This window comes from Aphidius gifuensis, linkage group LG2 (assembly GCF_014905175.1).
Source record: "Aphidius gifuensis isolate YNYX2018 linkage group LG2, ASM1490517v1, whole genome shotgun sequence".
Lineage (NCBI taxonomy): Eukaryota > Metazoa > Arthropoda > Insecta > Hymenoptera > Braconidae > Aphidius > Aphidius gifuensis.
This window is the reverse complement of record NC_057789.1, coordinates 19,707,839-19,729,296: the sequence shown is the minus strand read 5'-3', so window position 1 is coordinate 19,729,296 and position 21,458 is coordinate 19,707,839. Positions and strand designations below refer to the sequence as shown.

The 21,458-nt window shown below is 31.8% G+C and overlaps 2 protein-coding genes and 1 pseudogene across 2 annotated transcripts; all 3 read left to right on the top strand.

The window, feature by feature from the left end:
- Positions 1–11,574: 11,574 nt before the first annotated feature.
- Positions 11,575–12,906, top strand: LOC122850488. The gene has a single exon (XM_044149627.1). It carries the CDS (start codon positions 11,575–11,577, stop codon positions 12,904–12,906), a length of 1,332 nt encoding a protein of 443 aa, XP_044005562.1.
- A 584-nt stretch (positions 12,907–13,490) lies between these two features.
- On the top strand, positions 13,491–14,558 carry LOC122850487 (baculoviral IAP repeat-containing protein 3-like). The gene is made up of 3 exons (XM_044149626.1): positions 13,491–13,674; positions 13,912–14,325; positions 14,440–14,558. The coding sequence occupies exons 1-3, from the start codon at positions 13,491–13,493 to the stop codon at positions 14,556–14,558; spliced, it is 717 nt and encodes a 238-aa protein (XP_044005561.1).
- Positions 14,559–16,958: 2,400 nt separating this feature from the next.
- On the top strand, positions 16,959–19,073 carry LOC122850485 (annotated as a pseudogene).
- Positions 19,074–21,458: the final 2,385 nt, after the last annotated feature.

The window sequence follows — 21,458 nt, the reverse complement described above, 5'->3', positions numbered from 1 at the left end:
TTTTTTTTGCTTTTTTTCTGATTTTCTATTGGTAACATCTTAGCAAAAATGGACCTATTAGAAAAGATAAGTATTTATGGTGGTGGGAAAATAGGCCTGACTAAAATTATTTTGACTATCATCCCTGAAAATTTTCACGACAAGTGTCAGTTGTGTTTTCCGGGTCTACTTAGTCACATCTTAACTACTAAAATAAAAATCAAACGCGGATTTGAAACTAACGAAGTTGAATTTACTTGTAAAAAAAAAAAAGTAGAAGATAGCCGTGATAAAAAATGGGTACACGAAATTTATAAATACCCTGAACTGTTAAGCGAGCTGAAATATTTGGAGTGCAGTGCAATTATCCGCCGCAATTGGGTCTCAGGATTTTTCAAAGATTTCCCTAAAAAAGATAGAGAGCTTGAGGAGTTTATTCGAGATAAATTACTCGGCAATCCTGTCGATATAGAAGATATAAAAAAATATTCGGAATTAGAAATACAGTATGAAAATTTTAAACAAAGAGTTTACAATAGATGTGAAACAAGTAAAAAAAGTTCTACACAGTGTGAAGATGTGCTGAAGGATTTTGAAAAACCTGACAATGAAGATATCATGTTTTTAGGTAAATAAATTTTTAATGATACTTTTTTATTAACTGATAAATAAAATAAATTTTTAATACTTTTTCGCAAATAAGTTTTCAATAAAAAATTTTTTTAATACTTTTTCTTGACAAATAAATTTTTGATTTTTTTTTTTTTTTTAAACAAATAAATTTTCAATATTTTTCTTGACAAATAAATTTTCAATAAATAAATTTTTAATACTTTTTCAACAAATAAATAAATAAATTTTCTCTTGTTTTTTGAAGACATTGAAATACCGACTAACGAAGTTGTGGTAAATAATGAAATTCCAGTTGATGGCTCAGTGGCCGAAAATGAAATTCCAGTTGACGATGTTATGATAAACAATGAAATTCCCGTTAATGAGTCTGTACGGGAAAATGTAAACAATGAAATACCAGTAGATGTGTCTGGTGAAAAAAATGACAGGGCTTACGTAGAATATGAAACAGCAGCGGCTATGTTTGCCAATGCACAGTTGGAAGTAAAAGAGAATGGACCAATTGATGAGGAGTTGGTTAAGTTTTTAGAAGATGAAATATTTTTTGTTCATAATATTTTTACTCGTTATAGAATGTTATAAAATAATAATAATGATAATAATAATTTTATGTTACAGATCTAGTACAAAATGCTCTTGAAGAAAATGGTCTTGAAGAAAAAATGTATTTAGAAATTAAAAAACCTGCAATTACGTCGGTGGAAATATTACTTCCAACTAAACGTATTACCATGAATTCTCGAAAAATAACTAAAAAACAAAAAGGTAAATATTTGTAGTAAAAATAATAATAATAATAACAATAATAATAATTGTTCCGGGTCGAACCACATGTCTGTCGGTCCCAAACTGACCAGACTTTAATTCTTTAAACAAAATACAATAAGTTGATAAGTTTTAAACATTACTCTGTTTTTTATGGCTACTTCGTGAAACGACAAACTTTAGAATAACATATGACTAACAATTTGATTTTATATTTTTTCTAAAATACTTTAAACAACGATTTAATTTATGTACTTTTTAATAGCTTTTTTACAAACTCGAATATTCCCACACATGGTCAACTCATGCATATATTTTTGAGTAAAAATCACGTAACAAATAAAACCATAAACTCAAGTATCTCTTTGGTACTATTATAACATATTTTTTTAAAACATTATTTGTCAAAAATTAGAGAAAATCTTACATCTGTCAAACAACTGCACTAACGTATTTTCGATACACAGAATGATTGTAAAATCGACAATAAAAAAGTAAATTTATAACTATTTAAAATAAAATAAATTCATGAAAACGTCTCGGACTTTCCGGTCGTAAAATCTATATTTTTTGTTTACACATGGTACTTTATGCCACCCTTTGGACCACACAAGGCCCAATTTTATGTCTAAAAATCACACCACCTACGCCTAGTTTTTTACCCTCTCTTGAACTAATTTTTGACCAATTAAAACTAATTTTTTAACTAAGTACACACCTATTTTTTGGACTTAACAATTTTCAACGAACTGAGAAATCAGTTGCTCTTCAACACTCGTTTACGTAACATCTCTAATTAATATTGATTCGCGTACAACGGGATTTCTTTATACTTACAATATAAAATAGTAGTGTCTGTCCATGACAACACTTGTTAGAGTCAACTCAATATACAATATCGACCTAAAGCAGGGTCTTCAAAGCCCCGTGTCGAGAAACAAAAAAAAAGAGTCTGTAGATATTACAGATTTCTGCGTTGACTGCGCGGGATATCAATGTCCGAATAAAGCAGCCACACCACACCACCAGTTCTGTAAAGGCTGTCATGAAAAATGGCAGATGGGTGAGCAGCCGCAGTACCCACAACCATCACCAATACCCAACTCAATTTTCAAAAAACGACAGCAATTTATAGATGATAGAATAACATGTTTGCAAAACCAAAAACGTGAGCTCAAAGAATCATTGAGTCACGTATAATGCGATCTCTGTGGTGGAGAACCAATTGTAAATGAATTTGGTCATTGTGAACGCTGTGCACAATTAATACATTAAATAATAAAGCCATTTGTAAATAAATAAAATTGTTTGTATGTCTTTTTTACAGGTATTATTTTATAGAAATAAAATAATAAATTTTATAGAAAAAAAATAAATAAAATTTTGTATCCCTTTTTCCTGTTGTCTTCTTTTTACAGATATATTTGTTATTGTTAAAAATTTTCAGGCTACACCATATTTTTTTTTTTTACCGGTATCAAATATAATTTTGTTCAGAAAAAAAATCGTTATTTCTCTTGTTATATTTTTCACACCAGAGAGCCAGAAAAATTTTCAATTTTGTCGGGTAAAATATTTTACGAAACAGGTAAATTTAGAAAAAATCAGTTTTGCTGTGACCACTGCAGTGTGAAGATCTTTTTTTCAAGTTGTTGCTAAAAAAATAGAGCGTGTTTTAGATGATGATGTTGATAACAGTGCGGAGTGTGAATTTTTTATTGATAGTCTACTCGACGGTAGTTTAACGAACAATATCATAGATCCACGGTTACAACAAGAGCATTTGGATCAACATTTACGTGTACCACGAATCTGAAGTTCCACAACAACCTCTTTTGGATAATGTTGAAGTTGACGATAATTTTATCGATAGTGGTATAATAAATCGAATCATGCAATCACCATTACAACAACATCATTTAAGTGAAATTTTACAAACAGGTGGTGGTAGTGATAATAATTTTCAGCGTATAGATATTAGTGATGAAACACAGACATTTGTACCAAAATATAATTTGAATAAACATTTGATAAATTTTAAAGTGAAAGAAATACCTCAAAATACTGTAGTTGAAACATGGATCGAAGAAGCATTTGAAGAGGTATACAAGCTGATCAAAAATTACTCAAATAATGCGCGTGATCGAGTTATTCTCAGTTTCAAAACCCCTTCTATGAACTCTGAGGCACATACTCACTTGACACCCGCCAATAATTTTACATTTGAACGTTTATGGGAGACTGTAAGTAGCATTTGTCAAAGTAATGATCCTGTACATGCTAACGATCTATTTACTATTGACTTGGTTGTATTGAAATCAATGATTGGTGGTAGTGTCCCACACCACATGGCAAAAAAGGCTCGCGGTGCTCGGGAACTGAACCACGATGATCTATATTTATGTTTACCACGCTCTATTGTAACATATTTATCAATAAAAAAAAGAAAAGAACTATAGTTGCTAGTAAAAAGCAGGGTCTTGAACTCTGTCAAAAAGCTAACATTTGTGTACCACCTGGCGGGTGTCGGCATAATGAAATAATTTTATTTCAAAATTATTGAGTTACTGAATCTGCCGCATTGGTTATCTGGAATTTCGATACTAATGATGGTCATACAATTTTTTTTGATGGGAAAAAAACTTTACCTAATCGCAGAGTATCGCGTGAAAATATGAAAATTTTAAATATTGTGTATTATCCTGATGACCAACATTTTGCGCCTATAAAATATATGCATGTATTTATGGCTACAAATATAAAATTCTGGTGTGATTGGTGTCGTATCGGGTTTACAAAAAATGAATATCATAAACAATGTTGGACAAAATGTGACAAATGCTTAAATTTCCCGACATGTAAAATGAATAACAGTAATGATAATGATTTTAAAAAGAGTTTGATATGTAATCGAGTATTTTATAGTGAACAGTGTTATGAAAAACATTCACAATCAGACTCGTATTCAAAAAATTTTTCAGTTTGTAATCGAATTAAAAAATGTAATATTTGTCGTAAAGTCTACGTCCGTGACAGTGAACATTTGTGTGGTTATTATTATTGTGCGCCCTGTCAAGACCATAAACAACTAAACCATCTGTGTTATATGAAGCCACGGCCGATAAAGCAGGGGCCTCGAAAAGATAAAAAAGTTAATGGATTTTTATTTTTTGATTTTGAAACACGGTCTGAGCTGAGATCATATAAAAATAATAAACAATTAAAAATGCATATCGTCAATTATTCCTGTGCGCGAATAGTGTGTGAAATTTGTTTGGAGTCAGACGGTACAGAAAATTGTCATTGCAGTGAGACGCGCAAATTTACACACAGGCGATGACGCCATGGAAAAATTTGTTGATTTAGTTTTGAAGTCTAAATCAAGATACTCAAAATTAATTTGTATAGCTCATAATGGTGGTGGCTATGATGCCCAATTTGTTTTACGTGAAATAATCAAGAGAGTACCAATAACAAATATTCAAACAATTGTTAGAGGAACTAGACTTACATTATTATCTTTCGATAACGTCAAATTTATAGACTCGCTGAATTATTTTTTCATGCCATTAAGTGCGTTACCAAAAGCTTTTGGAATTAAAGAATTGACTAAGGCTTTTTTTCCTTTCTTTTTCAATAAACCAGAAAATCAAAATTAGAATTGGTCCTTCACCGCCTAAAGGAGACTTTGGTGTGCGCGCGCTGACTATTGAAAAACAACAAGAATTTGATAAATGGTATAATGAACGACTTCAGGGTCCGCCATTTGATTTTAAACGAGAAATGGCGATTTATTGTAAATCTGATGTAGAATTACTTAAGAAGGCGTGTATTACATATAGAAAATTAATGATGCAAGTAGGGAATGTATGCCCATTCACTGAAGCTTTAACTGCTGCATCGACTAGTTCATTAATTTGTCGTAGAAATTATTTAAAAGAAAATGAGGTCGCACTGATCCCCAAAAACGGGTATAGGTTAGGAGATATGCAATCTACAATAGCTATACAATGGTTATTATGGCTCGAACATTCTCAAGGGATCAAAATAATTCATGCTGGTAGAGGGCGTGAGCGTAGAGTAGGTCCCTATCTGGTCGATGGCATTTCAGAAGATAGAAAAACCATATACTCTTTTTTAAGTTGTTACTATCATGGTTGTGATTGTTTTGAATTGATTAAAGATGTGGATGCGGATTTAGGGGATAATACAACACTTAGAACGAGGCGTGAGAATACAGAGTACATAAATGCATATTTTAAAAAAGAAGGTTATGAATTGATTATTATTTGGGAATGTAATTTTAAAAGAATGTGTCAAAACAACATAGATTTAAAGAATTTCTTGAAAACAATTGATAATAATTTTTATAAAGAAGCAATATTGCCTCGTGATGCTTTATTTGGTGGGCGAACTGAAAATTTTTGTGTTTCACATACTGTTACTGGTTCTCAATAGATATACTACGTAGACGTCACGTCACTATATCCGAGTACGTTAAAAAAAAATATTTATCCTCTCGGCCATCCCAAAGTTTTTGTTCTGGATGATATACGTGAGCTTTGTCCCGATAATAACATAAGTAATGTGATAGGATTAATTAAATGTCGAGTTTTGCCACCGCCCGATTTATATATACCAGTATTGCAAATGAGGTGTCATAAAAAATTATTTTTTCCACTTTGTAACGCATGTACATTAACTTTAAATCAAGAAAATTGTACTCATAATCAATCAGAACGAGCACTTATTGGTACTTGGGTATCTGAGGAGTTGAAAGTAGCGGTTGAGAAAGGGTATAAAATTTAACAAATGAAAGAAATATGGCATTGGGATAAAACAACTCAATATGACCCGAAAACTAGAACTGGCGGTCTTTTTACAGGTTATATAAATAAATTTTTAAAAATAAAACAAGAAGCTAGTGGTTGGCCTGTAAAGTGCGTTGATGACGCATCAAAACAAGCATACATAGATAATTATAGTAAAGTAGAGGGAATTGATTTAGATCCTACGAAAATTGAAAAAAATCCTGGTTAACGTCAAGTTAGTAAAAATGACTTAAATTCACTTTGGAGTAGGCTAGCTATGGATAATATTTCGGATATGTACAGTATTATTCAAAATATTCAAGATTTTAATGAAATTATTGAAAATGCCAATATTAAAGTTTCTTGCATAACTATTATCGATGATGATACACTATTTGTCAATTTGAAATATGTTGAAAGTTGTGATAGAACTGATAGCTCAACTAATCCAGTTCTAGGCGCATTCACGACTGCGCATGCGCGCTTAGAATTATACAAATATCTTGATAAAGTTCAGTCACGAGTATTGTATGTTGATACTGACTCTATAGTTTTTATTTCTGAGAATGAAAATGATAAACTGCTATTAGGTAATTATTTAGGTGATCTCACTGATAAGCTTGATGGTGGTTACATAAAAACTTTTATTTCTGGGGGCCCTAAATTTTATAGTTATATTGCTGAAAAACCTGATTTATTAAAAGGTGTGCGACTTGACGTTAATGCTAAAAAATTAGTCAATTATGATAGTATTAAGACTTTAACTGATGGTGAAAACGACAAACTTACTGTAACTTGTTACTCAATACGTAGAACTAAAGAACATGATGTACATACAATATTAGAATCGAAAATTGTACGTGTTACCGGGCCGAAACGGAAATTTACGGCTAACATGAGAAATACATTACCGTATGGTTATAATACTATGTATAATAGCGGTAAAAAAAGACATGGGGGCTTAACTACTGAGTATAATACTAGCCTGTATAATACTGTAATACTGTAAATAAACGTGCTAAATATGTTATATGAATAAATCTTGAATAAAAATAAAATGTTTTATGTTTTTATTGAATACACACCCTACCAAATTTTTTTCAGTTATCATCATGGCTTGGCAAATGACACATCCATTTAAAATTGTTATTTCAGGTCCATCAGGGGCTGGTAAAAGTGTTTGGGCTAAACGTTTTTCCAAAGAATTATCGGGATTATGTAATACTGAATTTGACCGTATTATTCTATATTACGCCGAATGGCAACCTGTGTATACTGAATATAAAAATGTTGAATTTCAAGAAGGCTTACCAGACATGAAAGATTTTAATGATATTAAAAAAAAAAAGTTAATCATGGATGATTTAATGCGTGAAAGTAGTAGTGGTTCATCGGTATTAGATATATTTACCAAGGGTTCACATCAGCGCAATTTAAGTGTATTATTATTATCACAAAATTTATTTCATGGGGGAAAAGTTTATAGGGAAATTTCTTTGAATACAAATTATATTGTTGTTTTTAAAAATCCTCGTGACAAAGCTCAAATTTCTCATCTTGCTAGACAAATATCACCGTTGAATACAAAATTTACTCAAGAAGCTTATTTAGATGCTACATCAACGCCACATGGTTACTTATTAATTGATTTGAATCAGTCAACACCTGAAAACATTCGTATTAGGACATGTATTTTTCCTAGTGACCCTGTAAATTATGTGTATGTCTCAAAACAAGTACGTGATATAAATAATAGTGATCCATCTTTAAATTAACCAGTTGTACATCTATAATGTCTGACAACACACCAAAGCGAGTGCCTTTGGGAATACCATTTGATCGGAAAAATACAATATTATTAACATCACTTGTTCATGCTAATCCAAAACAACGTCGAGCAATACTTCAACACAGTGATTCTAAATTTATTCATTGTATTTTTGAAATCATTTTGAATTATTTGAAAGGGGTTTTACCAATAAAAGATAAGGAAAAAAGGAAGCTAAAAAAATATAAGAAAATTTTAAGACAATTAATTTAAAAAATAAGTTGGGCAGCTAAAAAGAAAATTATCATAAAGCATTGTATTGGTATTTTAGCCTCATTGATTACGCCTATAATAAATCTTTTATTTAAAAATTTGGCGTAAAAATATGGAGCATACACGTAAGATGGCCCTCGTACCTCACGATTCTATAAATGAACTCAAGTCGCTTGAAAATAAAAATCATGCATTAACAAGTATCCAAACACCTGGGGATCCAACATCACGTCTTGATAAAGAACTTACAAAAATTTTAAATTCTTCTAAAAATGATGCAGAAAAATGGAGTGAATATCGTGAGTTATTTAGGCGATTTTTATTTTTTAATAGTGATGATGACAGACCACATACAAAATTAACATATAAAGATATCGATGATAGTACAAAGGATTCATCGTACCCTGTCGAGAATATAATAAAAAGTGTTCCACCGCGATATCAGCAAAAAGCTAAGGCAATAATTGATCATATTAACACTGCGGATATAGATAAGCGTTTTAAATGGAATAAATCTGGTCACATAAGTATAAACAACAATAAAATACCCAATACAAATATTGTTGATTTAGTGAATGATACTTTACGTTATCGTAAAAGTCATAATGCTGTTGGTCAAGAAGAATTACCAAAGTTTCTCCGTGATATAAATACTCCACGTAATTTTGTAGGTAATGACAATTTGTGGAAGTCACCTATCATTTCAGAAGATGATGAAGAGACAATATTGTTTTCAACACCATTAGCCGACCGCCCAAATCACAGAGTTAGTAAAAGACTTGAGCCGCAATTTCCGGATGGTGAGAAACCAACTACTAGTAATGAACCTGAAGTATCATGGCAAAGACTAAGTCCCGAAAAGAAAAAATCAAAAAAGACCTCATAAATACTAATGAGAAAAATATAAAAAATAATACACCCATTGCAAATATTTATTATGATTTATTAAATCCTGTTGCTTATACTGGTGCACGTAATATTGTAGCAAAATATCCAGATCTAAGTGATAAAATAAAAGAGTATTCAAATTCACAAGATGTGTATACATTACACAAACCTGTCAAACGTAAATTTCCTCGTTTACATTATAATGTATCAGGCATCGATTCTGTTTGGGAAGCTGATTTAGCAGATTTACAAAGTATAAAATTAGAAATTAATGGTATATTTTTTTTACTTTTTGTTATTGATGTATTTAGTAAATTCTTATGGATTGAACCATTAAAAAATAAAACCAGTCCAGAAGTATGTTTAGGATTTGAACGTATAATTGAAAAGAGCAATGGCCGTATGCCTGTTTTTTTACAGACCGATTCTGGAAGTGAGTTTAAAAACAAAATTATCCAAAAGATGTTAAGCGATGCTAATATTTATTTTCGAGTGGCACGAAATCCTGACATAAAAGCATCAATTGTAGAACGGGTAATACGTACAATAAAAGAACGTATTTGGCGTTATTTTACACATAAAAGAACACATAAATATATAGATATATTACAACAAATTGTCGATGGGTACAATAATTCTATTCATACATCGATTAAAATGACACCAGCTGCAGTGACAATAAATAATTTAGAAATCGTTAGAAAAAATAAAGAAAGTCGTTATGATGGTGAAAAAATAGTTGATCGATTTAAATATAAAGTAAATGACCGTGTGCGCATCAGTACTGCAAAAGGTGAATTCCAGAATGGATATACCCCTTCATGGTCTCAGGAAATATTAAAAATAACGAAAGCTACATCACGTCAAGGCAAACCGATTTATGAGTTAGCCGATTTAGCTGGTGAAGTTATTGATGGTATGTTTTATGAGGTTGAATTGTCTCCAGTTAACAAAAACATTAAAGAAAGTGTATTTAAAATCGAAAAAATTCTAAAAACACGTGGTAAAGGCAAGCGAAAAGAATATTTTGTACACTGGCTGGATTGGCCATCGAAATTTGAAAGCTGAATTTCTTCAAGTAATCTACAATGAATAATGACAGAAATTTTTACCTCACACTTGTTAGTAACAAAAGTACTGAATTTTATCCTAATAATAATGCATCAGAATTTAGTATACAACTACCACGTGAAATCAATTTGGACGGCGAGTGGCTTGTTGGTCTCTGTGATATAAATATACCTATCGGTTTTTTACATATCTATCCTCAAGAAGGTTGTATAGGTGTTGATGTAACACACTCTGGGGGTATTACGATATTTTTACCACATGGCGTTTATCAAAATACTGAGGCAATAATTAATGCCTTGAATGGAGATAAAATACGGATTCAACATATTGAATTCAAATTCAATTCCCAAACACGCTTTACCAGTATAAAAAAAATTTGTGGTGAAACCTGTGCTTCACATTCAATAACACTAACAAAAAAATTGTCAGATATTCTGGGCTTTAATTACATAGAGTGTGGATTATTATTTTCCAAAAAAATTGTTATACGTCTTAGTGGAAAACCAGCCAGTTTGTTGAGAGCATTGCCAAATTTATTGTATGTTTATTGTGATATTTGTTCACCATATATTATAAGTGATAAAAATAAACAAGTTTTAAGAATTGTACCTTTTGATAGTAATGAATATAAGTATGGTGGGAATTATAATGTGAATTTCCAGCCTTATTATTTACCAGTAATTCAACAGACTTTTCAAACAATATCATGTATTATAAAAGATTCTAATGACCACATAGTCTTATTTGGGGATGATCCTTTGACCATGACGGTTCATTTTCAAAAAATTGATAAATTATGTCAATGTATTTAAAGTATTATGATAATCAAGTCGGTGGTGGTGTAACAACTCATCAACGTCAATACATTACTTATAATCAGCGAGGAAACGGTGTTGGAGGTTTTCTCAAGGGATTGTATAGAACAGTATATCTTATATTACAAAGAGTAGCTAAACCTGTTGGTGAAGAATTGTGGCAGGCTGGAGTTAGTGTATTGGATGATGTACTAACCCATAAATCTGATTTTAAAAAATAATTAGAGACACGATTAAAAGAATCTGGTCACCGACTTAAACGTAAAGCAGTAGATAATTTAGAAACATTGTGGAATAACCGTGGGGGTGGTAGCAGTAGTCATAAGAAAAAGCGGCGTCGAAAGAATATTCAAAAAGGCTCTGGTATTAATAAACAAAAGGGTGTGATGAAGAAAAAACGTAATCAGAAAGATAGTGGTCGTCCACGCGTCAAGAAGCAAAAATTCCGTTCCAGAGTCCAGAAAGGTAGTGGTAAAAAAAAGAGGAAAAATTCAAAGAAAAATAATAAAAGAAAAAAATCAATAAAAAAGAAAAATAAACGTAACATGTACGAAATTTTTTTTAAATAACCATGTCTTTTTTACATAATAATTCGTGTGAGTGTACAAAGTCGGAGCTTGACTTATTTACAATACCTCCAACACAAACAACGATCGAAGATTCTACATGGGCTTATTACAATCCTATTAGTTCAATGAGTGATGATTCGCAAATCGAATTTCATGTACCTGGAACAAGTGAGGAATATATAGACTTACCACATACACTGTTAAAAATTCGTGCTAAGATTGTGGATAAAAATGGGGCAGCAGCACCGGCAACTGACGCAGTAGGGCCAATTGATTTAACACTCCACAGTCTCTTTGAAAAAGTTGATGTATTATTCAATCAAAAATTAGTATCAGCTTCAAATGGCACATATCCTTGCAGAGCATACATTGAAACAATTCTTAATTATGGATATGATGCAACAAATAGTCATCTCCAACTAGCGTTATGGTATCCTGACACTCCTGGGCGTATGAATACAAATAGTGTTGCCGCTGCAGATGCGAAAAATGAAGGCTTAGTTGCCAGATGTGTTCATACAAATGCCGGAAAACAATTTAAGATGATTGGGCATTTACATGTCGATGTATTCAACCAGGAAAAATTTTTATTGAATGGGATTGAAATGAAAATTAATCTCACACGGTCAAAACAAGAATTTTGTTTAATGGATGCCTCAAACGACAAGGATTATAAAATACAAATATTAGAAGCGTCATTGATTGTACGCCGAGTCAAGCTAAATCCTCATATTATGATTGCTCATGCAAAAGCCTTAGCGAAAACGACAGCTGAATATCCCCTTACTAGAGTGGAGGTCAAGAGTTTTTTACTCACCGCAGGAATCCTTGGAAATTGTCTCGCCAATATTATTATTGGTACTTTACCTAAGCGAGTTGTTATTGGATTTGTTGACAACCGGGGCTTCAATGGTAATAGGCTCCATAATCCATTCTACTTCCAACACTTTAATATAAATTTTCTATGTCTCTACGTCGATGGTAAACAAATACCTGGAAAACCGTTACAGCCTACATTTTTCAATAATATATTTGATGCTGAGGCATACCACACACTTTTTTCTGCTACTGGTATTCATTTTGGAGACCATGGCATGCAAATAGATAGAGATAGCTATAGAAAAGGTTATACGTTATTTGCTTCTGACTTAACACCAGATCTTTCCGCACATAGTGCTGGTCATTGGAACTTATTTAAGAGTGGTAGTCTACGTATTGAAGTACGCTCCAGTGAAGCTTTGGCACAAGTCGTTAATTGTCTTGTTTATGCTGAATATGATAATATTATTGAAATAGACTCCAGCCGTCAAGTTATAATGGATTATAGTAATTAAATATAAAGAAGAGTAAAAATAAAAATATATATTAGTCTAAGCAGCGCAGGATAGCGTGATTCATCTTATGGATACTCAACAGCTAGCTAGAGCTTTACCGTATACAGATATACCGTGTGCAATAATTGCAAATACAGACAATAATAACCAATTAGGATCTCATTAGGTAGCATTATTTATCGATCATTTTGGCTATGGAATATACTTCGATAGTTTTGGACAAAGACCTACCGATCCTCGCTTCAGCTATGTTTTAGAAGAAACACTGTCTGTTACGAGTATAATAATAAAAGGCTTTATTTTTCGTCTAATGTGTGTGGTTGCTGATACTAAACTCAACGACATTACTATAATGACAATGTATAAAAAACTGATTCAAAAAAAAATATATTTAAAAATAAGCGTTTCCATTTTCTCCGAGGTAGTGGTGCAACTGTACAACATTCTTATTGTAAATTTCGTTGAATAAAGAAATAAATAAAATAAAATAAATAAAATTGTTTTCTGTTTGAATTATTCCCTCTCCTTAATTTTTAAAAAATATATATAAAGAGAATTTTAAAATAGATGTTTAGTTTAAAAAAATGGCTTCATCAACAAGCATGGTGATGGCAGAACACATCGAGGAACGCACTTGGTTTGAACGTGGTGAAAGATTGATGTATCGTGTAGAATCCAATCGCCGTGAAAGTTTTGAAACATGGCCGTTAGCTCATCATTTAGATATTTTTGAATTGGCTTCTGCTGGATTCTATTATACCGGAGTTGGTAACTTTGTATGTTGTTTTGAATGTGGAGTTAAAATTAACGATTGGACTTTGGGTGATAATCCTTGACTTGAAAATCATCGAAACAAACCAAGCTGTAGATTTGTACGCCGAATACCATGTGGAAATGTCCCTGTGGGCATCCACCCTGACACCGTGGCTGTACCTAGTTACTACCCTTTTCGGGAAAATATTTCTCCTGTAATTTCACCGTCATTCCGTTATTCATATTATTCAGCTGCGGTATCAATACTTGAACATCGAGAATTTTTAAGTCTTTTTGATTATGTACCACCTTCGTACCCTGATCCACAGCCTGAGATTGATGTTAAAACTGCTGAGGTTCGACAATACTTGACTTATGACTTACGCCTGAAATCATATGAATATTGGCCTAGGCACATGAGCCAGACAAAAGAAAAGCTAGCTGAGGCCGGATTTTTCTACACTGGTATTGGTGACTACGTTCAGTGTTATCACTGTGGTAATGGTATAAAAGATTGGCTCCCAAATGAAGATCCATGGGAAGAACATGCACGTTATTTTAAAGAATGTTATTTTGTACGTGTTATCAAAGGACAAGAATTTATTGATCATTTTAAAATACCTCAAACCGATGATCAACCATCAGACGATGAGGAAGAAGCAGAAAGTTCGACAATCGAATCGAACTCAATAGTCATTATGAGAAATAAACCTACGGATTACTACAGTATAGATGAAGATATTGAATTCAAATGTAAAATTTGTTTTGAAAAAAATTTAGGTATATTATTTTTACCATGTAGACATTTTGTTTCTTGTGGAAATTGTTCAACTGATTTGAAAAAATGTGTTATATGCAGAGCAGATATTGAAAAAGTTGTACGACCAATTGTTTCATAAATATAAAAATAAAAATAATTTTCCAAACAAATATAACCTGTACCGACGTTAATATCCAGGCATGTCAATTTTCCCCAGTCGTACCAACATCTTTTTGTACTCACTCTTTTTCTTTACAAGATACAAGAAATATAAATTCATGTGAAATTAATTTATTAACACAAACAAACAAGATAATATGTTAGATTGTGATATTCAATTTTATGAAAATCCTCAATCAAATTTTATTCAATTATATAATAAAAAATGGTTATATAGCATGGTTGAAAATACTGAGTTACGAGTTATTTGTGGTGATAACGTGAAAACCCGCAAACTAAATTTTACAGGCATAATATCTGTTAATAGTGGGTGTAGAGCTTGTATCGACTCTGTGACATAAGTCGGGGTTCCTGGCATATCCCAAAATAATGATGAAGTCCTCCACCTCTATATTGGCGGATATGAATTTTTAAATTCAGTTGAAGGTATAAATGAAACTAATGAAGCAGCGATTAAAAAAATGATTGAGACCAGACTTCAAACTCAATTACACTCAACCAGTACATCTTGGAGATTTAGCTTTTGCTGTTAAAAATGTTTTCCTTGAAATATTTACAATAATAACGTAATATTCTCCACGTGCACCATTACCCGGAGACCCGGCATGTCAATGGCTCTGATTATTCATTTGTTGTCGCTTAGATCATTGATTACTCATAGAAGTTGGTTGTTAATAATTCGAAAAAGGTCTCAGTTATATTAGAGTTACTGTGGAGAGTCAAGTGACGCCATCTGTTGTGTCAGTGGTGACAAATAATGCGATGTCCAATGCTGGTTTTTGATCTACGTTAAAACTCATCACATAGGCGTATAGGGTATAGGCGTATGTAGCACATGATACTTTGGTTCACGATAGCTCTCTTCACCGTTTGTTTACGTATTTCATAGTCCTATCAGGTGGGCCGCGCTCCTCTTCCATATCAAGACTGAGTTAAAGTTCAGTTTACCAAAAAAGTCTTGGAAAAGTGGGATTATCATATGCGCCCTGTTTTAACTTTGGTAGACTGCATTTTAGTTTTACGTCTTTTTCTCGTTACTTCTACGGCCGGTAGGCTTCCGAGATAACTAGCAATGGCTCCTCTCGGTGATATAGAGGAGGATGGTGAGAAATCTTTGTTGTAAACCTTTGCTGCTCGTTCGCACCATGCAGGTCAGAAAGTCGCTTGCAATATATATTGTGACTGATTTTCCTACCGACAAAGTAGAAGCGTCAGTTACTACGGGATCAACGAGGATTTCTTACCATGCTCCTCTCTTACCGCCAGGAGGGAGCCAGCTGTTGTAGGACAGCAACCAACGGACCGTGGGGTAGTTTCGGGAGCAATGGCAACTGATGGCCATTTTGGCAGCGACTAGTTCAGCAAGAAATGGTAGAGAGGCGCTGTCCACCATCTTGGTTTCGAAACGTCACTCGGGCACCATTACTAAAATGTATATTATTTTTAGTATTGGCCGGGAGCGTAACCTTACTCTGTGGCAGCGGTTATTACCGTGATCATTAACTTTGGTTGAACTATAAAGTTCATCTGCAGCCACGCTGGTCTTACGCCGGACCACTCTATGCATCTGACTACTCGATTATAGGTTACCCTGACAGTAAGTAGCCACACTCGAGCGAAAGAGCGAGTGATATACAACGTCTTACTTATGCAGCATAGCGACATCGTAAATCATCCTCGGGAGCATGCACTACGCATCGGGAGCTTGGTTGGTTGGACTTATCAATGACGTCAACTAGTCCCACCCTAGGATCCAGTCGACGTCATCGTCTAAGTCGACTAACTCCACCAAGGAGTCATGCCAGTCTCACCGATGATATCAACTAGCTCTTCCATAGGAGCATATCGACATCAACAAGTTACCAGCCGACTCCACCAAGGAGTAAGCTAGCTTCATCAGAAGCCAACCACAGACCGTCACCAGTCCTGATGCCATCAGCCAGCTGCGAGAGTCGGCCGGCGACTGGCAGTGAGATGCCAGCGATCACCAGTTTTATGGATTCTCCATCCCCACTCCCGTTTGACCCACTCCATACGACCATCTGTGCGCACACCCGATGCGACTCTCCGGTGAAAGTGTCAAAGTAGAGGATACGAATCTGACGTAGCCAGGGTAGGCATCTTGATTATCCGCCCGTGGCAGATGTCTACCCAGGGCCAGTTTTTTCATTCATAGTTATAGAAATCTGCTGGTTCGACGTTAACTATCTCAGTTAACTAATTATCGGATAACTATCTATAACAGCGTTAACGACGGATAGTTACTATACGTCAGATGTCACCATATAGACGATGGTGACATATAAACAATATAATCTTACAAATGTCATATTTATTTGTGTACAAACACTACAAAAAAATGTCAAATGGATTTGTTAATGAAGAATTTGGATTAGATCCAAAAGTATCAGATGCAATAAGTAAAGCTGCTGGTGATGTTATAAGTGGTCAATTATACGATGATCATTTTCCATTAGTTATATGGCAAACTGGTTCAGGCACACAATCAAATATAAATACAAATGAGGTATATTAAATCGTGCTATTGAACTTTTTGGTGATAAATTAGGATCAAAAACACCTGTTCATTCAAATGATCATGTTAATATGTCACAAAGTTCAAACGATACATTTACAACTGCAATGCATATTGTTGTTGCATTGGAAATGAATAAAATTTTATTACCTGGACTTAAAAAACTTCATGCTTTATTGAAATCTAAAGCTGATGCATGGAAAAATATTATTAAAATTGAAAGATCACATGAACAAGATACAGAACCATTGACATTGGGTCAAGAATTTTCTGGTGAATATTTTTTAAAAAAATTATTAAAACAAGGAGATGCTTGAAAAAAATTAATACAATTATTATTTTAGAATATGCAACACAAATTGAGTATGGTATTTGTAGAGTTAAAGATACTCTACCAAGACTTTATTACTTTGCTCTTGGTGGTACTGCTGTTAGTACTGGTCTCAATCTAAGAAAATGATTTGCTGAAAAAACAGCTAAAAGAATATCTGAATTGACAAGTTATCCATTTGTAACAACTACAAATAAATTTGAAGCTCTTGCAGCACATGAAGCTATTGTTGAAGTGCATGGTGCTTTGAATACACTTACTGTATCAATAATGAAGGTATTTAAAAAACCTCCAAATTATTCCATTTAACACAATTAACATTATTGTATCATTCATTCATTTATTTATTTATTTTTTAGATTATCAATGATATTAGATTTTAAGGTAGTGGACCACGTTGTGGTTTAGGTGAATTATCTTTACCAAAAAATGAACCAGGTAGCTCAATAATGCCTGATAAAGTTAATCTAACTCAATGTGAAGCAATAACAATGCTTTGTGCACAAGTTATGGGAAATCATGCTGCAACAACAATTGTCGGTAGTAATGGACATTTTGAATTATATGTATTTAAACCAGTTATAGTTGCGAATGCACTTAGATCAACGAGACTTCTTGGTGATGCTGCTTCAGCATTTACTAAAAATTTTGTTGATGGAATTGAACCAAATATGGATAACATTGACAAAATTATGAATTAAATATTTAATTTTTTTATCATTTATCAATTTATAATATCGCATTAATAAATGTCGTAATTTATCTCCATAATTAATTGCCCTATTTACTTTTTTCAGGCTGCTAAAATTGCAAAACAAGCACACAAAGAAAAACTGACATTAAAAAATCAGCATTGAAAAATGAATTGACTGAAGAACAATTTAAAGAGTGGGTCAAACCTGAACAAATGCTTGGACCTAAATCAGTTGGACTCATCAATCATCATCATCATCATCATCATCATTATTGTGTGATTATTTAATTCACTTCGTTATAAATAAAAAAATGAATAAATTATAAATATGTATTATTTCTTGATAACTAATTTAATAAATAATTTATAGATTTATTTATTCAATTTTTTATTTTTTCAATAACATTTCGTTCAGTATTTGGTGAAGGTCGTTGTATTGATGCTGAAATTGCTGCTTGTCCTGGTGTTGGTTTTTTGGATGGTCCTGAGGTTACAGTTGTTGTTTGATGCTCTTTTTATTTTTTAAGCGGGGATCACTACAGATCTTGGTGTTGTTGCGGCTGGTTTTGTTAATGGTTCTCGTGTTATTCTTGTTGTTGATGCTTCTTTTATTGTTGATGCTGGAATTACTATAGGTCTTGGTGTTGTTGTTGCTGGTTTTGCTGATGGTTCTGGTATTATTCTTATTGTTGATGCTTGTTTAATTGTTGATGCTGGAATTACTATGGGTCTTGGTGTTGTTGCTGCTGGTTTTCTTGATGGTCTTGGTGTTATTCTTGTTGTTGATGCTGAAAATACTATAGGTCTTGGTGTTGCTGATGCTGGTTTTATTGTCTGTGTTGGTTTTTTTGGTGCTATTGCTAGAGTTAATGCTAGTGGTACTCTTGGTGGTATTATTGGTGCTATTGTCTGAGGTTGTTGGTATTGGTGGTGATTTTTATATTATAGTAAATCTTTTTCTGTTACTGTTCTTTTTCTATATTTAAATTACCAAGTGGTTCAATGTGATCTATCACTATAATTGATCCCTCTTTACGTTTTAAAATTTTTTTAACAGTATATAATTTTGTTATTTTATTAATAGAAGATTGAAGTGATAAGCTCAAGCCTTTTTTGCAATTATCTTTACTCCGTTCATTCCAAACTTCAATCTCTTTTTTTTCATGACATAGGTAATTGAATACATCATTTTCATCAGATAGTTCATTTTCTTTATCTTGAAAGATATCAGTAACATAACACAAATTTTTGATATTTTTATTCTTTTCTAGAACTTATTGAGAGTCATTATCATATAGGTTATCGAATCTTGTTGCAGAAGATCCAATGATTGCTAAAACTCTTTCCAACATTCCATCACTTTGATTTGTCTTTCTCCTCCCCCCAGTAATATACTTATATCTTTTCTGATTTGCAGAGTAAAGTCTTGTTTCTTTTTTTAAATTTACCCATTTACTTTTGAGCTGCTTCGAATTTCTATTTGTATTTCTTGATAAATTCCTGACAATTGAAAAGTTTCTGTATTTCCTTCCAAGCTTCTTCTTTTTTTTTATTGCTGGTACCATCAGTACATTTGTTTCCTACAGATGACAGTTTATCACACACTAAATCTATTAAAAGTGTGATTTCTCTGTTGAAAAAATTGGCACCTCGACCCTCAGCTTTTTCATTTTAAATATAATTCTTTAATTGATTATTCAATTTATAATTTTTTCATCAACTTAGATGTAATTAATAGTGATTATTTGAAACAATTAAATAAAAAAAATGTAGTAATTAAACCTGAAATTTATATTGATTTTTTAAATTCAAATTAATTATATGATTAACAAAATTATAATTACTTAAAACGTTCCATTTACTTTTATTCAAATTATATTATTTGCTCAAAACAATTAATTGATTGTTCAATTTATAATTTTTTTATCAACTTAGATGTAATCAATAGTGTTTATTTCAAACAATTAAATGAAAATAAGTAGTAATTGAACTTGAAATTTATATTGATTTTTTAAAGTTTAAAATTATTACATCTGTACTTTAATTGTTCAATTATATAATAAACAAAATTATAATTACTTGAACGTGGTGAATTTTTAATTATTCGGAACATCTTGATGATTTATTATTCAAAGCACAATTGAAGCAAGCTTTAAAATTTCATTTACATCATTTTAAAAAAAGACATTACTTGAATACCAGTTAACATCAAAATATGATTTTTTCCTTGTGGCATCAGTCAATATAATAAACAATTTTTTATTTTATATTAATATTATTTATTTTATATCGAATTATTAAGTTTTTTTCAGAACTTAAACAGTTTATTTTTAGAAATTTAATAGTTGTAAAGTAAGTTGGAGCACACTCAAAATATTATTTATTTTATATTAAATTATAACAATTGTTTCAGCTTTTTCAAACACATTTTACATAAAGCTTGTAATTTCATATAAGTACCTTTCCTGAACTATAATTATTTCATATTACATTCGAAATAATTTATTTCGATGTAATTATAAAGTTTGTTTTAACCTTAATTTAAACTGTTATGTTTACTTTCAACGATTGAATTTATATAAGTGTTCGTCAAAAAAAATAAGTTTAAAATGATGAAGATTAATTTTTTATTATTTTTGATGAATAATGAATGATATTAATATAAAATTACTCAATAAAAATTAAATTCAAACTAGTTCCAATCACAAATGAAAATGAAACATTATAGTTGACTTCAATTGTCTTTTTTTCTCTTTATCCACTAAGAATTTTAAGTTGCCATGGCAAATTATTACAATCTAAAACAAGAAAAAAAAAATTAAAAAAAATTATTTTAAAATATCATCATTTCAATCATTAATATTGTTTATTATTTTTTTACTTATTTTTTACCTTATTTGTTTCTTTATAAAAACAAATTAATCAAGCTTGCCACTTCATGATAAATTTTGTTAACGTTGCTGGCCAATTTTTTTCGACCAATTTTAATGTAGATTGCAATTGGGACTCTACTGACTGAATTTATATATTTATCATTTCATAAAGAATTCTCATATTGTTCTTTGATGATGGAATTTTTAATTTCAACATCAACAATTGTATCAGTAATCCACAAGATTGAACTCTTCAATTCATCAATGAAATTATTTTTATACTTTGTTATAATTGTCATTATTGTTTTATTTGTTTCAACAATTCTTTCTCCACTAGTTAAATCAGTAAAGTAGATGTTTAGACGATCTTTTAAACTGTTCATATTTATATCAATTTGACGACCATCAGTTTTCCACATTATTTC

Bases quoted from the DNA above. Each gene is read 5' to 3' on its own strand.
- LOC122850487 (XM_044149626.1), top strand. From the start codon at position 13,491: ATGGCTTCATCAACAAGCATGGTGATGGCAGAACACATCGAGGAACGC. The intron at 13,675-13,911 runs GTAACTTTGTAT...CATATTATTCAG, and splicing joins ATTCTATTATACCGGAGTTG to CTGCGGTATCAATACTTGAA. The intron at 14,326-14,439 runs GTTCGACAATCG...AAAAAAATTTAG, and splicing joins CGATGAGGAAGAAGCAGAAA to GTATATTATTTTTACCATGT.
- LOC122850488 (XM_044149627.1), top strand. From the start codon at position 11,575: ATGTCTTTTTTACATAATAATTCGTGTGAGTGTACAAAGTCGGAGCTT.